Source organism: Podarcis filfolensis, assembly GCF_964270895.1.
Source record: "Podarcis filfolensis genome assembly, chromosome: 13".
Lineage (NCBI taxonomy): Eukaryota > Metazoa > Chordata > Lepidosauria > Squamata > Lacertidae > Podarcis > Podarcis filfolensis.
The window spans coordinates 35,419,164-35,436,899 of record NC_139615.1 but is presented as its reverse complement, the minus strand read 5'-3'; the positions used below and the strand labels follow the sequence as shown (position 1 = coordinate 35,436,899).

The following is a 17,736-nucleotide window of genomic DNA, read 5'->3' as shown; positions in this document are numbered from 1 at the left end:
TATATCCTGCCCTCCCCAGCCGAAGCTGGGCTCAGAGCGGCTAACAACAGTAAAATAACACAGCATTCTAAAATCAATTCATTATAAGAATTCTAAGGTCTCAAAAATAAATGATCATTAAGTTCACAGGGTAAAACACACATATACATAGGTATATAAACCATATATCTGAAATAATACAAGAGAGCAATCCTGAAGCCATCTTGATTAATGTTTAGTCGTGTCCGACTCTTCGTCACCCATGGACCAGAGCACGCCAGGCACTCCTGTCTTCCACTGCCTCCCCCAGTTATTGATTCTTAATGACCCCAAATATTTCCTCTGCAGAAGGGGAAACCTTTTCCCAGTATTTCTTTTCACTTACAAATCCTGCCTTAAGGGCATATTTTGTGTTTGAATAGGGTATGCCTGTGATCTGAATTCAGTAACGTTAAGGTATTTAACATCTCAGAAGAATTATCACACTGGCCAGGTGATGCAATCAGTGACCATTATCAGGTATCTTGTCAGACAGGAGACGAGACACACTCTCAAATTTCTGTTGTCTTTCTATGACAACTCTCAAATTTCTGTGACACTCTCAAATTTCCGTTGTCTTTCTGTGTATGAAGCCTCTTGGGTGGTCTTTGGCTAAGGGGCTGGGCAATTTCTAAAGTCGTTGAAAGTTATTGGATACCTTTGTTCTGGATCCTCACCCCCTTGCAAGGGGTGGAGATGCTGTTGCAACAGAAAAATAAAGATCTTCCTTGCTTTCCCTGGATCCTGCCTCCACTCAGTTTTCTCTGATCAATGTTTTATTACATTGCGGCATTTAATAGTTTGCATTTTTCCTTCTGCCTGTTTTGCTTTTAACTGTACCATTTTGGTGCCTTCTAGGTAGGAACTGGTGCACACAGGCAAAGGAGCAGGATTTAACCTGTGCACCCGTCACATTTGGCCCTTCCTTGGATCTACTTCCAAGCAAACATGGTTAGGATTGTACCGTTACTCTATAACTGTGCATAGTGCCATTTTGCAGCCTGATCCTCAGTTTAGAATCATAGAATTGCAGAGCGGGAAGGATCTCCAAGGACCCTCTGCTCCAACCCTCTGAATTGCAGGAATCCTGCTCACCAAACTTCTAGTTAACAGCACTGCCCCATTACGCCACCTTTCTTGAAAGTAAGCCTCAGTATCATTATAAGAATTCTCCCCCCCCCCAATTTTTTTTATTGATTTTCCAAAAATTTTAAACAAACAAACATATATCTTAATTGTACTTAATCCAATCTTAGTAACATTGTTAAATGCCTTCCTCAAATCCTCCTGGCTGAATTTCAGTGTATATCATTGTAACAGTTTTCCAAAACCAATTTTCTCATAAAATTAACTTAATCACTTGACATCTTTCTTTCTTTTCATTTTAACTTTAAACAAGTTATTCTCTAACATTACATATTTAAATCCTAAGCCTATCTGGTATTTGCAAGTTTTTCCAATTGAGTTATCTTAACATATTTAACTATATAGTCTTTGAATTTCATCCATTCCTCCTGGTACTCCTCCTCCTTCTGGTCACGGACTCTTCCAGTCAGGTCGGCTAGCTCCAAAATGTCCATCATCTTCATCTGCTATTCCTCTACTGTTGGGACTTCTTGTGTTTTCCAATTCTTAGCTGACAAAATTCTAGCTGCAGTTGTGGCATACAAAAACAGTCTAACATCTTTCTTGGGCAATTCCAAACGTGTTATTCCAAGAAGAAAGGCCTCTGGTATCATGATAAGAATTCTAAGGTCTCAAAAATAACATATATGTTCATAAGTGCACAAGGTAAACACACATGTGTAAGTAGATAAACCACATCTGAAATAGTACAGGAGAGCAATCCTGAAGCCATCTTGGCTCTCCTAAAAACTCGAAATGTTTCCTCTGCAAATAAAGTATATTTGGGAAACCTTTTCCAATAGTCCTTTCATTTACAAATAGTTCAAATCCTGTCTTGAGGGTGTGTTGAATAGGGCAAGCCTGTGACCTGGATTCAAGAACTGAGGTATTTACCATCTCAAAAGGATGGCCACACTGGCCAGGTAATGCAATCAGTGACCATTATCTTGTCAGACAGGAGACAAGGCACACCCTCAAATTTCTGTTGCAGACCATCTCTTTCTGTGTATGATGCCTTTTGAGTGGTCTTTTGTTAAGGGTTTGGGCGATGTCTAAAGTCTTTAAAGGTTCTTGCACACTTTGTTCTTGCTCCTTAACTCTTTGGGGGGGGGGGAGACACTGTTGCCACAGAAAAATAAAAGTTTTTCCTTGCTTTCACTGCCTCCATCCAATTTTCCCTGACCAGAAAAAGGACTTCGGGGATACTGAATCCCTTAATAGAGAGTTCAGCTGTAAAAGCCAACCCTGCCCCCCCCCCATAACAGCCTGAACTTCACTGAAATTTGCTCCCTAGTGAGCAGGGCATTTTGCTGTCTGAGGCAAACCACAAAATGGCATCTCCTTCCCCACCAGGGACTAAGGGCTGGGTGAAGATCTACCTCAGGAACAAGGTGTGTGTGTGTGTGGAATAAAAATCTACATGTGGATCTGCTGCTCCTACGGACTCTGCAGACTTGACCTTGCCTCACCTGCTAGTAAGCCATGAAGAGTGGCTGGGGAAACCCAGCCAGATGGGTGGGGTATAAATAAATAAATAATTATTAGGGGTGCAGCCAGAACATCACACAACCTACCCACACTTATAAGGACGCAGAGCCAACAGTCCATATTCACTTGCATTTATCAAACTCCTACAGTGCCCTGCTGCAAAATCCCTCGAGGCACGGGTGTAGCCAGGGTGGGCAGGGCCGGATTTAGGTTTGATGAGGCCCTAAGATACTGAAGGTGATGGGGCCCTTTATATGTCCAGCTGTCCTTCGTCAACGCCCAGCCCTACAAAGAGGTTCCTCATGAGGCCGGGGGAACATCACCCGACTATTGTTTTATTTATTGATTGATTTAATATGCAGTAAACTGCTTTGAGATTTTTATTAAAAATATAAAGTGGTATAAAATTTATAATCAATCAATCAATCAATCAAACAAACAAATTGTCACAGTTTTTGTGTGTTGAATATATGCTATAAGGTAATTTATGGACTAACAGGTATCTAATCCTGCCAACCTAGCAGTTCGAAAGCACGTAAAAGTGCAAGTAGATAAATAAGTACCGCTCTGGCGGGAAGGTAAACGGCGTTTCTGTGCACTGCTCTGGTAGGGACCCCTGACCATTAGGTCCAGTAGTGACCGACTCTGAGGTTGCGGCACTCATCTCGCTTTATTAGCCGAGGGAGCCGGTGTACAGCTTCCGGGTCATGTGGCCAGCATGACTAAGCCGCTTCTGGCAAACCAGAGCAGCGCACGGAAACGCCGTTTACCTTCCCACCAGAGCGGTACCTATTTATCTACTTGCACTTTGATGTGCTTTCAAACTGCTAGGTTGGCAGGAGCTGGGACCGAGCAATGGGAGCTCACCCCGTCACGGGGATCTGAACCGCTGACCTTCTGATCGGCAAGACCTAGGCTCTGTGGTTTAACCCACCTTTACCTTTGCACATAACAAAATATGTATTTTATCAAAGTAATTGTTACAACCAGTCCATGCAGAATGTAGGCACCTTATATATAGAAATGAGCAAACCAGTGATATTTTAGGGAGCAGGCCAGCAGGCGGGGCCCATTACTTACATCACAGGAGCCTACACAACACAAAACACTGTCGCTGTATGTAGGTTTTATTTGATTTATTTTTTCCCCCTTATATTTTGGAAATGTACATCCCGTTTCCCCCCCTTTAAATTATTTGGGGGGCCCCCAAGAGGGTGGGACCCTAAGCTATAGCTTGTTTAGCTGCCTCCCCTAAATCAAGTAAATAAATAAATAAAATATACTTAACTAAAGCTCCCCACCCCGCAACATAAATCCTGGCTCTGACCACAGGGTGGGACACCGCGCTTCTAACCCTCCCTCTGCCCAGCTCCACCTCCTCACGCACCTCCTGGGCAACCCACACGCAACCTCGGGGCCCAAAGCCGCCCTATTGCACGGCGGGGTTGGACTAGATGACCCTTGGGTGTCCCCCCTCTCCCGATTCTACCATTGACTAGGCTTCTCCTCCTCCCCCCGCCCTCCTGACGTCGCCTCGCCTCGCCCCGCCCAGCCTCCCACGCACGCACCGCTCGAGTTCTACTCCCTTGTCTCCCCTCGCCCGAACGTTGGCGGTACCTCCCCGCCCCTCTCCGTGACCAGCCAATCGCCTTCCCTTTACGCGGCGACGTCACGTGCGTGCGTGGGTGCAGGAGGGGTGTCCGACCGACCGACGCACAGGCGGGGCCTCCGTCGCCTTGGCCACTCCTCGTCTTCCCTCCTCCTCCTCCGCCTCCTTTTTTTTTTTTCCGCCTAGGCTGACCCAGCCAGGCGGGCTGAAAGGAGGCGAGCAGGCGCCCTGGGCCCGGCTTGGCGCGCCGGGTGGAGTCTCGGCGCCCCCTTTCCCCCCCCCCCGCGCCCGCCTCCCTCCTTTCCCTCCGGTTCCCACCCCCTCGGCAGAGGCTGCTGAGGCGCAGCGGGGGCGCGAAGGGTGCCGCCGCCGCCTCCACCGCCGCCGCCGCAGCCTGGGCCTGAAACAAGATGGCGGCCCCGGGCGAGTACTTCAGTGTGGGCAGCCAGGTGTCGTGCCAGACTTGCCAGGAGCAGCGGCTGCAGGGCGAGGTGGTGGCCTTCGACTACACCAGCAAGATGCTGGCGCTCAGTATCCTGCTGCTTGCGTGGAAGTGGTGGGAAGGGGGGCCGGGTGGGGGCCTGGCGAGGGCTGGTTGCCGGGGCCCTGGCCTGGCGCTAAGGGAAATGGGGCTGGTGGGTGTTCGCGGGGAGGGAGGAGGCACGTGAGGTTTCATCGGTCGGCCTGATCTGGGGGAGTCGGGGGGAGGGTTGTGTTTGGGAAGGTTGAGGTTTGGCTGGGGGGGGGTGCGGTGTAGCGAACCAAGAGACGGAGTGAAACCGCCGGCGTGGTTTTGGGGGCGGGGGGGCGGGGAGAGAAATAGAATATTTTTTGGGGGGGGGTACTTGTTAGCAAAAAAGGGAGTGTATGCGTGTGTGTGTTTATATATGTGTGTGTGTATATGTTCAATATATATGTGTGTGTGTGTTATATTAGATAGATCTAAAGAGATATGGGTATATTTTGCTGCCTGGAGGGTATATCTTGCCTCTCGTGAGCCACAGGGACCTCGAGACTGAAGGGAGGTGGGGAATAATCCTGTTTTGTTTGTTTTTCCAATGGAGGATTAGGGAAGCTTGCTAGGTGAAATCTAGGAAAGGGAGACTTAAAAGGGTGCTCCTGGGCATGAGCGAAAATGAAAGCTGGTGGCGGCCTTATTGCGAGGAGGAAGGCTGAAGTGCGAATTGGAGCTGGGGTGGGTGGTGGGATGTGTCAGAAAACAGCTTTTTGGTGTGTAGAAAAAGAGGCCAGGGCAGGATTTTTAGTGACCCAAGTGTTGGAAGATCCCCATATTACGAAAGATGGGGAAAGCCCCTCTGAACTTGACTCAGGGCTGCCGCATGGAGGCATGTGCTTCAGGTGATTTCTCAACACTTGGTGGGCAGTATAGCCTGAATTTGCGGCCTGAACCTGCTGAAAAACATGGTGTTTTAAATGAAATGAACCTTTTCTATGATAGACAACGACTTGCACATGTGAAGGTTAATCTAAAATACTTAACATGGCTGTCCTAAAGTAATGAATGTGTATGCTACAAACATGCTTATTAGACTTGGGATATGTATTAACTGCCCACAGTGATGCCAGTTGAGATAAGGTTAGTGCTGAAGAAGGGTTGATGTGTTCCTTACAAAGCCCCTGGGGTCTGTGTTGAGCACATTCAGGCAGCAACAATAAATAGGGCCTAAAATGTAGTTGGCCCAAAAAATGGCTCTGGAACCGAGATAAGGATTTGATGAACTTGATGTACCTGGGGGCAGAGAAGAAGTTTTGATGCTGGATTGTGTCGCTGAGCATGTTTATTGGGGGATTTTTAGATCTTTCGTTTTGGATAGCATCCCTGGGAAATGTTAAGATCCATGTAGCTTCTTTCTCCATGCTGGCAGTAAGGGGGGTGTAAGTGGGGAATGTTTTCCTTGCATATTAGAAGTCCATTGTGACCATTCAGACATGAAAGGGTGATTGCATGCTTCCCTTCGCTCTCAAGCCCTGCTTTAACTGTAGTTATGTGTTTCATTGTCACCAGTTGTTGACTGTAGTTAATATAAATGCAGATGTACTACTTGACCACATGGCTAAGGCAGGCAGGGGAATTTGAGTTAGAAATGGGGTGAGGCAATATGCAATACTCTCAATTTTGTCTGCATGGACATTGTGCCATTGTACCTAAAGTAGATTCCTAGGCTATAAAGCATATTGGGCTTAGGTACTTAAGCTTTTGTTGGTTCCCAATCGCAAGAATCCATCGCTTTGCAAATTGATGGGTGGCATGTGCCAGGGCAGGGTGCCTCATATGTGTGTCTGTTGTTGAGAGCCCAGTTAAGTGTTCATGCTTTGAGCTTGGCATATGTCCTCCGTTTCTAGAAGTTGGGTTTATAAAATTCTACGTGATCTGGGAAAGGCGGGTATGAAAAAGGTTTTCACCTTGCCCCGTAATAAGAACCTGCTGTCATCCAATGGAAAGCTGAGGCTCTGGACAGAGCAAAGGAAGGACTATTTTGCACAGTGCATAGTTAACTAAGGAAGTCTCTAACACAAAACGTGGTAACCTCCAGCTTAGCTTTAAAACAAGGTTGGACAGTTTCATGATGGGTAAGCCCATCAGTGGCTACTAATCTTAATGGCTGTATATTACACCCAGGGTCATCCAGTGAAGTGGAATCATTCAGAGGCAACATGATTTTCAGTATTGGTTTCTGGGGAATAAGGGTGGGAGAGAACTGTTGCCTTCCTGTCCTGTTTGTGGGCTTTGTGTAGGCATCTGTTGAGCCACTGTGGGAAATGGCATGCTGGACTTGAAAGGTCTGTGTCCTGAATGCAGCAGGGGTTTGCCTTATAAGTAACACTGCCGTGCGTGTTCTGGGTTATTTGACTGCAGCCGTGCAAATAAAAACACCCCAAAGCCATTTGCACCAGTATATCTCTGGGCAGTTTGAATGGCGAGACTAGCAAGCTGCAAAAGCAACTAATACCAGCAGTCTTCTGGGTGCCTAAAAAAAGTGCCCAGTACTTTGAACATTCATATTTTACCTGTTTCTATGTTTAGTTTTGTGTTCACATCCCTGGGATGTAAATTTGTCATGAATCTGGAGTGAGCCAACCCTTCACTGGCGGTTCTGTAGATAGGATAGTGTTGCTTTGTGGTAACATGTTACAGTAATATGTTACCTATTGTAACATGCTCCCTATATTGTTGCACAGAAAGTTTACAACAACTGCAACCTGTAGAGCAACTGGCCATAAACTTCATGCATTAAACTCATGCAGGGACTACAAACATCCTTGGATGTGGATCTTTGCAATTAGGCATTACATGTGTAAACACTCTTCCTTCAAATGGTATTTGTTCTTTGAGCTGTTGAGTTATATATTTTTTGGATTTGTTTCCTTAACAATCTTTTCCTCCAGAATGCCCTTCGTCAAGCGGCAAACCTAACCACGCAGATATCTTGCTTATAAACTTACAGTACGTTTCAGATGTGAAAATAATTAATGACCGTACAGAAACCCCCCCACCTTTAGCTTCTCTCAATGTTAGCAAGGTAAGAATCCTTTTTGGAGGTTGGTTTTCCTGCCAATTAGAGTACTGGAGCATGTTTAACACCTTTAACAGCATGACATTCTCTATTTATTTAACCAAGCTGGCTGCTTTGTGAATTTCAGCATGGCATGGTTAGCCATATTGCGGTCCTTTGGTTGGTGCAATGAACCCATCCATATGCCCCTTTTTATACTATATCAAACATTTTTTAAGAGAGTTCAGAATTGCCAAGGGAGTGTCTGTAACTGGTTACAGTGAAAAGAAAATTAAATAAAACAGCCCTTGCTTTAAACAATGGTGAACTTAAGTTTGGAGAGTTGTATCTGGTTTAGCTGATGCCCTTTAGTTAGGATACAGGTTTCTCATCTACCTGTATCCCCATCATGGGCAGCCTCACATCTACAAGATTGTAGTTACTGTTTATTTCTTAGCACCCCTTCTCCACCCCTGTAAGATTGTCCCCTGCAAAGTGACCCAGTATTGAGCTTCTTCACTCTCCCTTACAAACTCCCAGCTCTGGTTACCTTGGTGTGGAAGCAATTGAAAAAAGAATTGCAAGAGCCATGAGAAGAGACTCAGGTTTTGTGTAGTGGCTAGAGGTTCCCCAAGTCTTGCCCTTCTACACATGGTTTATTTAGGGCTGGAATGTGGAAGGTTGAAAGAAGGCTCCCATACACATGCACCTTGCTCACTCTCACCGCACACAGTTTAAAAGGCAATGGACTGTGAGTATCATGAGAGTAGAAATAGCACATTGGCTTAAGAGCAAAGCCATTTGGCCTCCCAAAAAGAGGAGTGAGTGAGGGCATCACATAAAACCAAAGAAAATGGGTGCTGTATCATGCTGAAATACTTTCTCCCCCCCCCATAATATCTGCTTACTGCCTTTCAGACTTGTCTGTACAGTGTTATAATTTTGCTAAGTGTGTTTGCCCATCCTGGTTCTTGCATCTGTTGGGAGGAAAACCTCTGCCCACATTATGGAGGATTCCTCATCACTGGCATGTGTTGTTCAAAAAACAGAATATGCCAACTGAAAGTATATTCTCTATACTTGGGGATATTAAGTAATTAAGATATTAAATCTGTTCGACTTCCAAAACGTTCAAAAATCAAATCGCAGCTTCTGATTGGCTGCAGCAAGCTCCTGCAGCCAATCAGAAGCTGCTGAAGCCTTGTTGGATGTTCGGCTTCCAAAAATAATCCACAAATCATAACAATGAATGACATTTGGGAGCCAAAACGTTCAGGAACTAAGCTGTTCAAAAACCAAGGCACGACTGTATTTCAGGTTAGTTCATAACCCAAGTTCTACCACAAATTGCACTACAGTGTAGTGTAATGGATTGTGTTTACCTAATTCCTCTTCTTTCTTTAATAAAAATCTAATTACTTCCAAAGGTTGTGATTTCCATAGAGCAGGCACCCCCAAACTTGGCCTTCCAGATGTTTGGGACTACAATTCCCACCATCCCTGACCACTGGTCTTGTTAGCTAGGGATGGTGGGAGTTGTAGTCCCAAAACATCTGGAGGGCCGAGTTTGGGGGTGCCTGTCATAGAGCTACTGTGTGCTTTGCATCATTGAGGGCAGGGTACATGAGAGGCTGGGGTGTGTCTGCTCGTGAGATGGAATATGTTGCATCCCCTGTCATGCAAAAATTGTTTTCCTTCAAATAGAACTGTGTTTAAGGCTTAGAGTGTCTGCAGCCATTTGCGATCCAAGATTAAGATCTCTGCATTTCTGATATCTCCTTTCCAGCTTGCAAACAAAGCACGGATGGAGAAGGAAGAAAAGCTGAGCCAGGCATATGCAATTAGTGCTGGGGTCTCATTGGAAGGACAGCAGCTTTTCCAGACTATACACAAGACGTAAGTATTAGGGATGGGAAGGAAAAATGTGGAGTTAGAAGGCAGAGACCTGAATCCAGTTACTAAATGCAGAAATCGCTGTCGAATGCATCCACCCCTTGCCAAGTTATGTGGTTCCACCAGATGCTAATGGAAGTTTCTTTCCATGTTTTCCTTACTTTTTTAATTCTTTGAAAACCTGTTTGCCTGTGGCCGGTCAAAGCAGAATGTGCTAGGTAGATAATTTATTCAGATTGCAAATAACTTTGATTACTGTAGTGTAGATTGTCCTTTTAATGCAACGTACACATGGTCCTGGCTCACGTGGCTTGCATCAGGGGTCCCAAGAAGACTAATAGATTTGGGTCTCCAGCTGTTTTTGGACTACAGCTTCCATCATTCCTAGCTAGCAGGGCCAGTGGGCAGGGATGATGGGAACTGTAGTCCCAAAACAACTGGGGACCCAAGTTTGAGAAACACTGCTCTAGACCAATAAGAATACTTTGAACACTGAAAAGAGTCTTCTAGGGAAGATGATAATATGAAATTTGACCAGCTGTTGCATTTGTCTTGATACATGGATGATCTGAATAGCGCTTCATGAAGCTTATAGTTCTTCGCTAATGAAAAGTGTTGTGTCTAACATCTTGATCTGCATGACTTACGTGTAAACCCCCGCTACAAAATGTAACCCAGTGAACAGAAATCATTCTTGGTTTTTTTGGAGAGGGGTGGGTTTCCTGTATTGCAAAAAACGTATAAGAGTGATACACAGTGTAATAACACACTCACGAAAACTTGAATCACGTGCACTTTTTAATGTATTTACATATACAGATGCTGTGTTTAGAATCTGCTGTGCATGTAAATAATGCAGTTTAATGCATGTTAATAAATAAGGCTCGCTAATTCATTGGAATTCAATGAAAGATAGATCACTGAGTATGGTAAAACAGTTGGTGGATTCAGTAAGAATGCTTTTCCATTAAGCAGTAAAATACATCCGTAAACAAACCAAACACAATAGGTACAGCTGAAAAGAACCAGCTGTAACCTGATGAATAGCATTATCAATATTCCTAAGTACCATGCTTGTTTATCATAGATTCCAAAATACACCTTCTAGAATTGCCTCTTAATCATAACAGAGGCCATGCTAGAAATAGGGCTCAGTTTCTAGACACCTCCTAATATGTGATAAGTTCTGAAAAGTTATTGAAATGCATTACCAGTGAAGGATTTATAACTTTTATAAAACAGTTTATAGTTAAAATACCTTAAACACTTCCTTCCCCCCCCTAGAATAATTTAATATGGTCTAATCACTGTAGCTCTGCAAAGATTTGAGTAAAATAATGCAACTCTGCAGACGTTGTATATCAGCTAATACAATATTGCAATTCAGTTGATTGGGAGAAATAGGATTGCTTAGACTAGTCTGCCATATTTTGAAACACCGACTTGGAATATGAGCTTTTTTAAAAAAAAATCAGTTAATTGAGGCTATAAACCTGGAAAGGAAATATGGGCCTTTTTTCAGCTTTGCTTATTATATTAAATGCTTGCTGCAAATTGAGTTATTCAGTTTGTTGTGGATTGGTCTGGAAACCCGTTGTTTTTTAAATTTTCCTTAGTCGTGGAATGATATGTCTGGCGATAATCAGTTTCTTTCTGCTGACAGTCCTTGAAATAAGTTCACATTAATAATTTCAAGTAAACAACTCTCCCCTGCTGGCAGGAGGAAGCTTTGCTAAATTGAGTGCTAATAACTGCTGAACAAAGCTCTGAACTGATCACCAGAGAGGTACCGTATTTTTTGCTCTATAAGACTCACTTTTCCTCTCCTAAAAAGTAAGGGGAAATGTGTGTGCGTCTTATGGAGCGAATGCAGGCTGCGCAGCTATCCCAGAAGCCAGAACAGCAAGAGGGATTGCTGCTTTCACTGCACAGCGATCCCTCTTGCTGTTCTGGCTTCTGAGATTCAGAATATTTTTTTTCTCGTTTTCCTCCTCCAAAAACTAGGTGCGTCTTGTGGTCTGGTGCGTCTTATAGAGCGAAAAATACGGTAATTTCCTAGCCCTATTTATGTGTTACCCGGTGTAGGACTCCTGCACGATGAAGCAGGTCTGTGTTGGTGTGTTGCCCCTGGCACTTCATCCCTTGGCCAGCCATGCTGCCTGACATCTTTGCATTGAGTGCAGATGTCAGGGGCTGCTGTGCACAAACAGCTGCTTGTGTATAGGGGCTCCATGTCATATGCCTGAACTCGGTGTGTGTAAGTCAGGATGGAACCAGCCTAGGGACGTGATGCCAGGGGTGGAGTAATGTTTTGACTAAGCAGGGACAAAAATGGGTTGTTGGGCCTCCCAACAGTTTCCTAAACCTATAGTTTGTATAATGCCAAAAGATGCACAGTCTTGGACTCTGGAGTCTTGTCTGGGAGGCATTTCCACCACTGAGGTGTCCACTGGAAACTCTTCTTTGTTCCCTTGCCATCTGAACATGGCGCTTAGACCTTGGAGCAGCAATGGACTATAGCATGGGTAGGCAAACTAAGGCCCGGGGGCCGGATATGACCCAATTGCTTTCTAAATCCGGTCCGCAGACGGATTTAGAATCCACAGGAATCAGCGTGTTTTTACATGAGTAGAATGTGTCCTTTTATTTAAAATGCATCTCTGGGTTATTTGTGGGGCATAGGAATTTGTTCATATATTTTTTTTCAAAATATAGTCCGCCGCCCCCAAGGTCTGAGGGACAGTGGACCAGCCCCCTGCTGAAAAAGTTTGCTAACCCCTGGACTATAGGAAATGAAGTGCTTTTAATTGGACTAGGACTGGTGGATTAGGGATGTTGTCCTCTGCTCTTCGAAATCCACATATGCAGGATCCTTTTGTGGTCTGCCACAGCCTGATTTCTTTAGTCTTTCGTCCTAGCCCCATTCCCTCTGTTTATAAAGTCTCATGGTCTCCCACTACCTTCTCCGGCGTTCTTATATTAATGTAAACCATGACCTGTTCAAGCACCCATTTCTGCGCAGTGGTCATCATTTTTTTTTTGTTTTTTTTAAAATAATTTTTATTAACTGGCCAATCACATCAAATTAAATCACATCACATAAATTCCAAATTACAAAGCCAAATTTTTAAATATTGTTGGGGGAACCCATACTTCAAGATCCAAAGGGGGATTCAGATCATCTTCTTATTACTGCGTTAATGTCCAAATCAGTCCCAATCAGTCCAGACAAAATTCATAATTCTATCCAGTCTTATCTTGGTGTTTCCACATCATATCTTGTTCATATAATTTCTATTTTTCCTTTACGATCTCTTCTGTTAGTCTCCTTAAGCCGATAAGCACAATAATAATCCTGTGTGGATTTCCCGTTCCTCCACTAAGTCCAGATGGTTTCCATATATCTCCTTTGTAGATAGCATCGCTCTTTCCATCATAAATTTGGCATTTGTCGCTCTTAAGTCCCACCGAGAAGTTGATCCACGATATGTAAACAACTCTATTTCTCTCTTTCTCCTCCCAGACCCAAGAGCTCCAACAATGCCTCCCAAAATGGCGACGGCATTTTTAACTGCGTCATTCCAAAACTCTTAGCTTTCCAGCTTCATCTTGAAACATTGCTTTGGTTCGAAAGTTTATCTCCACACAGCCTTAAATCCACAGCTTAAGTCCTTAGTTTCTGACTCATTAGGGGAGGGGATTCTTGTTAAATCACATAAGAAAAAGGAAGGCAGGTTTTTTCCCCCCTCAGTCATTTGTAGTACCGTATCTTGACGTATCTTCTCATATTTTATTCTTGTCTTGTTATCAGAGATCTCTTCTGTCAGCAGTCTTTACTCCCCTTTTTCCTTGAAGCATGTACGATTTATCTCGTCCAAATTGTTTCTTTTGAAGATGCTTGCAACTAGCGACGCGAATCAGGGACGGTGTCCAGGAGTGCCGGAATCCCACAGGAGGGCTTTGTGCCCAGTGCCCCCACCCCCACAAATTCGGGGGTGGTATAGGGCACAGCAGGCAAGGGCCGTCCCCCCCCCAATCCTGGGGGGGTTAAGGAGGCTAATTACCCCCATCATAGCCTCCAAATTACCTCGTGTGGGTCGGAGAGATGTTATTGTCAGCCATCTTCTGATGCGCCACCTAGTGGTCATCATGGTACTGGTACTGCAGTAATGCTAAAGAGGAAGGCATTGGGGTAGCTGCATGGCAGCTCTTAACCACCTCCTACTTCCCTCTTTGTAGTTTTGCTTTTCAGGAACTTAAGTTTTTTTGTGTTGTTACTGTTTTTGGTAAAAATTGAACCCTTTGTTGCTTCCTGCAGTATTAAAGATTGTAAATGGCAAGAGAAGAATATAGTCGTGATGGAAGAAGTTGTCATTGCCCCTCCATACCAAGTGGAAAACTGTAAAGGCAAAGAGGGGAGTGCCCTAAGTCATGTACGCAAAATAGTAAGTAGACCGATGCCTGTGGACTGTGGGAGGGCAGGAGGAAAGAGGTATGACTCAAAGACTGACTCAAGTTGTACCAGCATCCATACTCTGCACTGAATTGCCCAGGCCTCCCACCTGCCTTCAGCATTCGCTGCTAGGTTTTGTTTGGCTAAAGATATCCTTTTGTCCCAATTGCGTGCTGCTCCTTTGGTGAGATGGAGAGTGGTTTAAAACCTGGACTATTGATTCTTTCCGTAAAACAGAATGGAATTTCCATTGGGGTAAAAGTTGGATTTCCAGTGTGTTCCATTCAAGTTAACTTCAGACAGTGACAAACATCATATTGGCACCTTTGTGTGCATGTGTGTGCGCACATTCCCAGAATGCACTTTTGCCCGTGTGGCAGTGGAGTGGGGAGGCACGTACGCTCTGGCCCTGGGTGGACTTCAAAGCCTTGGTCTCTGCTGTTTGTGCAGTCGCGGGAAGAAGAGTCGTCATTGGCTATAGGCTACCTTGTAAATCCCACCGTAGCCTGCGGTTCAGCTAAGGTCATCCACCATTAGGTTTCTTGATGTGGGACCTGCTGCGTCTGGCCAGCACTAACGCCCTTGCCTCCTTCTCCATCCAGGTCGAGAAACATTTTAGAGATGTCGAAAGCCAAAAGGTGATGCAGCGTTCACAAGTCCAGCCAACACAGAAGGAAAGCGCCCTCTCATCCTGAGTCCCACCTGCCCTTCCTGGTTGCTACAGATTGCTCCTGCGGGGGGTGGGGGTGGGGGGAGCCCTTCAACACGCAGCAGCAGATGACACAGACTTCTTCAAAATGAGGTCGGGGGAGGGCAGGGGGGGTCCACTTCTATTTTGTGGCGGCCCTGTAATGATGGGACCCACAGCTTCTGAACTTTAGACTTCAAAAAAACAAGAGAATAATTTAAAAACTCATTCATTACTTGACTAACAGACTCTTTACTTTTTTGCCCACCCGGTTCCTCCCCCCGAACCCTAGAACAGTCAGCCGTCTTGTATTTGAGATTTTTCTCCCTCCCGGGTCATTTTTTTTTATATATATAGCTTAACTGAAATCAATTCCATACCGCCCCCTCTTCCTCCTGAACCATAGGAGAATTGAGCTCCCCAGTTGTCCTATTAAAAAAAGAAATAGAGAAAACAGGAAATAACAAGCTGACTGTGGTAATGTAATCGGGACCTTTGTGTGAGTGGCGATCTCTCGTTTGGTTTTTGTTTGCACAGGGCAAGGCTTGAATTAGCCTTATTTTTCTTATCTCGAAGTATATATATAATAAATATATATATATATAAAATGTCCTTTAAATATTTTCTGCTTCTTGCAGTACTCTGAACTGGGATCATGGCAGAAAAAAAACAACAACCCCACACATATCTCCATGCTGAACAATCAAGCCTTTCATTGTCAGCGTTCTTATGTGTAACTCGAAATCAGATGTATGCTGAAGTGAGGGCTTCAGCAGGCTATATACTCTTTGGAGGGCATGCACTTGAGTCGCAGGCTTCCTCCTCATGGTCTCTTCACTAGCTGAGCTTGTATGGTATCTTTCCATACATGGCCTCTAGTGATACCACCGGGTCGGCACTGTCCCCGACCACCAACACCGTACGGTAGAACTGTTGGGGTTGTTTTAGTCTTCCCAAAGGGCGTGGCAATTGGGAGATCAGATAATGCCATTTTCGTGGGCAGTTCCTTTGGTACTCCATAGGTAAAAATTACTAGGGTGGAGCTTATGAGTGATGGTGCGTGTTTGGCACCCTTGTGGCCCAACCAAGGGCTGGAGAGGCACTTGAGGGTGGGGGCCGAGTCCACACATGGCAGCACTCAGCCCCAGTCTAACTGAACTGGCTCTTTCCTCTTAAATCCTGGCTGGGGAATTTCTAGTCCTCCAGATGCTGTTGGAACTACAGCTCCCATCATCCTTTGCTATTGGCCATGCTGGCTGGGTGTGATGATGGGAATTGGGAGTCCGATAAATCCTGGAGAGCCATGGGTTCCTCGCTCTGGTCTTAAATAACCCGTTTAGGAAACAGTCAGCCTCCCTGGGATCTTTTACCATGCTACCATGCAGCATAGTTAAATGAATCCTTTTGGATTTGACTGGTGCAGGTTGGGTGCTCCTCCCGAATAAATTTCCCTTGTGGCATTGCCATGTGATATTTGAATCCTTGCAGCGATAGGAAGCTGTAAGTGCCACTGTGAAAATGGCTGTCTGCTGTCGCCCCTCAGTTTTGACTCTAATTGAGAGCAGGTGCAGAAGTGGTTTTGTGTGGAGGATTCAAATATGCTGGTGTGCTGCTACTTTGGGGGAAGGTGGGGTAACGATTCGCCTCACCCCTGTGAGTAGTGCAGTAGCTATTTGCAGAGTACAGCCTGCTTTTCAAGAGGGGTTAAATTCTATTGTACGCATTCAAACCATATTGCTGTAACGCATTCTGGAGTTTTCCTATCGACTTTAACCTCAAAAATCCCAGTTTTAGATTTATCTACATTTCATCTCTCAGTCTGGGTGCTCTCACTGTCCTTCATAAACGCCCTTGCCTTAGAAATATGTTCTTGAAAGTAAATAACTCTTGAACATGGGCATAAAGGTGAACTTACAAATGATTTCTTTTTTTTTTGCCATGATCTCTTTCCCCCTTTCCCCTTTTTTTGTTTTGTTTTTTAAAACAAATGGATCAAAATTTAAATAATTCAAGCCCTGCCTTTCAGAATGGAGGGATTTTTTTTTTTTTAGTATTGTCTAGCAAAACCAATAAAAACCCAGAATTTTTTTAACCATCAAGCAAGCATTTGTGTTGGTGGGTTTTTTGTCTTTAAGGGCAGATGGTGTTTGCGGAAGGAGGGGTTGAATTTGGGGTCAAGAACCAGAATGTTATTGGAGTGTCAGTGGATACACCTCTCCTCCTGTGAAATCTCGCATGGCAGCATTAGCCATCTTATCTCCACATGTAGTAACTCGGGTGGCTATGTGCCGGGTGTCGCCTTTTTACACACTGGATACATCAGATCTATTCTTCCATAAACGGGAATGCATTGCTGGGTGCAGTCGTACCTTGGTTTTCGAACAGCTTAGTTCTCGAACGTTTTGGCTCCCAAACGCTGCAAACCCGGAAGTGATTGTTCCGGTTTGTGAACTATTTTTGAAAGCCGAAAGTCCAACAGGACTTCCGTGGCTTCCAATTGGCTGCAAGAGCTTCCTGTAGCCAATCGGAAGCCGCGCTTTGGTTTTCGAATGTTTTGGAAGTACAACGGACTTCGGGAACGGATTCCGTTCGACATCCAAGGTACTACTGTGTTTCGCTTCGTATGGGTAGGTTAGTTAACATTTCCATTCTTGATGGCTGCGAATTAAACAGTAAATTCAGCCCTCACCAATGGATCGTAAGTGACAAGCAGAAAACCAAGGCTTCGGAATACAAACCAGACCTGACTTCATATATGCTCCTGGGCAATCACTGAAATTGTGCAGTGGGTGAGCTGTTAAGTTTTGGTGTCCCCAGGTCTGTTCTGGTTGTGCCTTGTTTGTGTATCACTCCCTTTTTAAACAATTGGAGAAATTGATCTCTTCCCCAGGAGGCCATCTGTCTGAAAACACTTGCACGGCACGGGGAGGCGGGCTGTTAGAGCTAA

At 44.8% G+C, this 17,736-nt stretch overlaps 2 protein-coding genes across 2 annotated transcripts in view; both read left to right on the top strand.

Annotated features, from left to right (window-relative positions):
• Positions 1-17,736, top strand: part of LOC310747967 (uncharacterized protein) — a 176,968-nt gene that overhangs the window by 136,585 nt on the left and 22,647 nt on the right. The gene's annotated exons all lie outside the window — the stretch shown is intronic.
• Positions 4,350-16,888, top strand: LSM12 (LSM12 homolog). Its single transcript, XM_083583642.1, has 5 exons — positions 4,350-4,771; positions 7,649-7,782; positions 9,542-9,651; positions 13,967-14,093; positions 14,704-16,888. The coding sequence occupies exons 1-5, from the start codon at positions 4,651-4,653 to the stop codon at positions 14,794-14,796; spliced, it is 585 nt and encodes a 194-aa protein (XP_083439768.1). The 5' UTR covers positions 4,350-4,650; the 3' UTR covers positions 14,797-16,888.

Bases quoted from the DNA above. Each gene is read 5' to 3' on its own strand.
- LSM12 (XM_083583642.1), top strand. From the start codon at position 4,651: ATGGCGGCCCCGGGCGAGTACTTCAGTGTGGGCAGCCAGGTGTCGTGC. The intron at 4,772-7,648 runs GTATCCTGCTGC...CTTTTCCTCCAG, and splicing joins CAGCAAGATGCTGGCGCTCA to AATGCCCTTCGTCAAGCGGC. The intron at 9,652-13,966 runs GTAAGTATTAGG...TGCTTCCTGCAG, and splicing joins TTCCAGACTATACACAAGAC to TATTAAAGATTGTAAATGGC.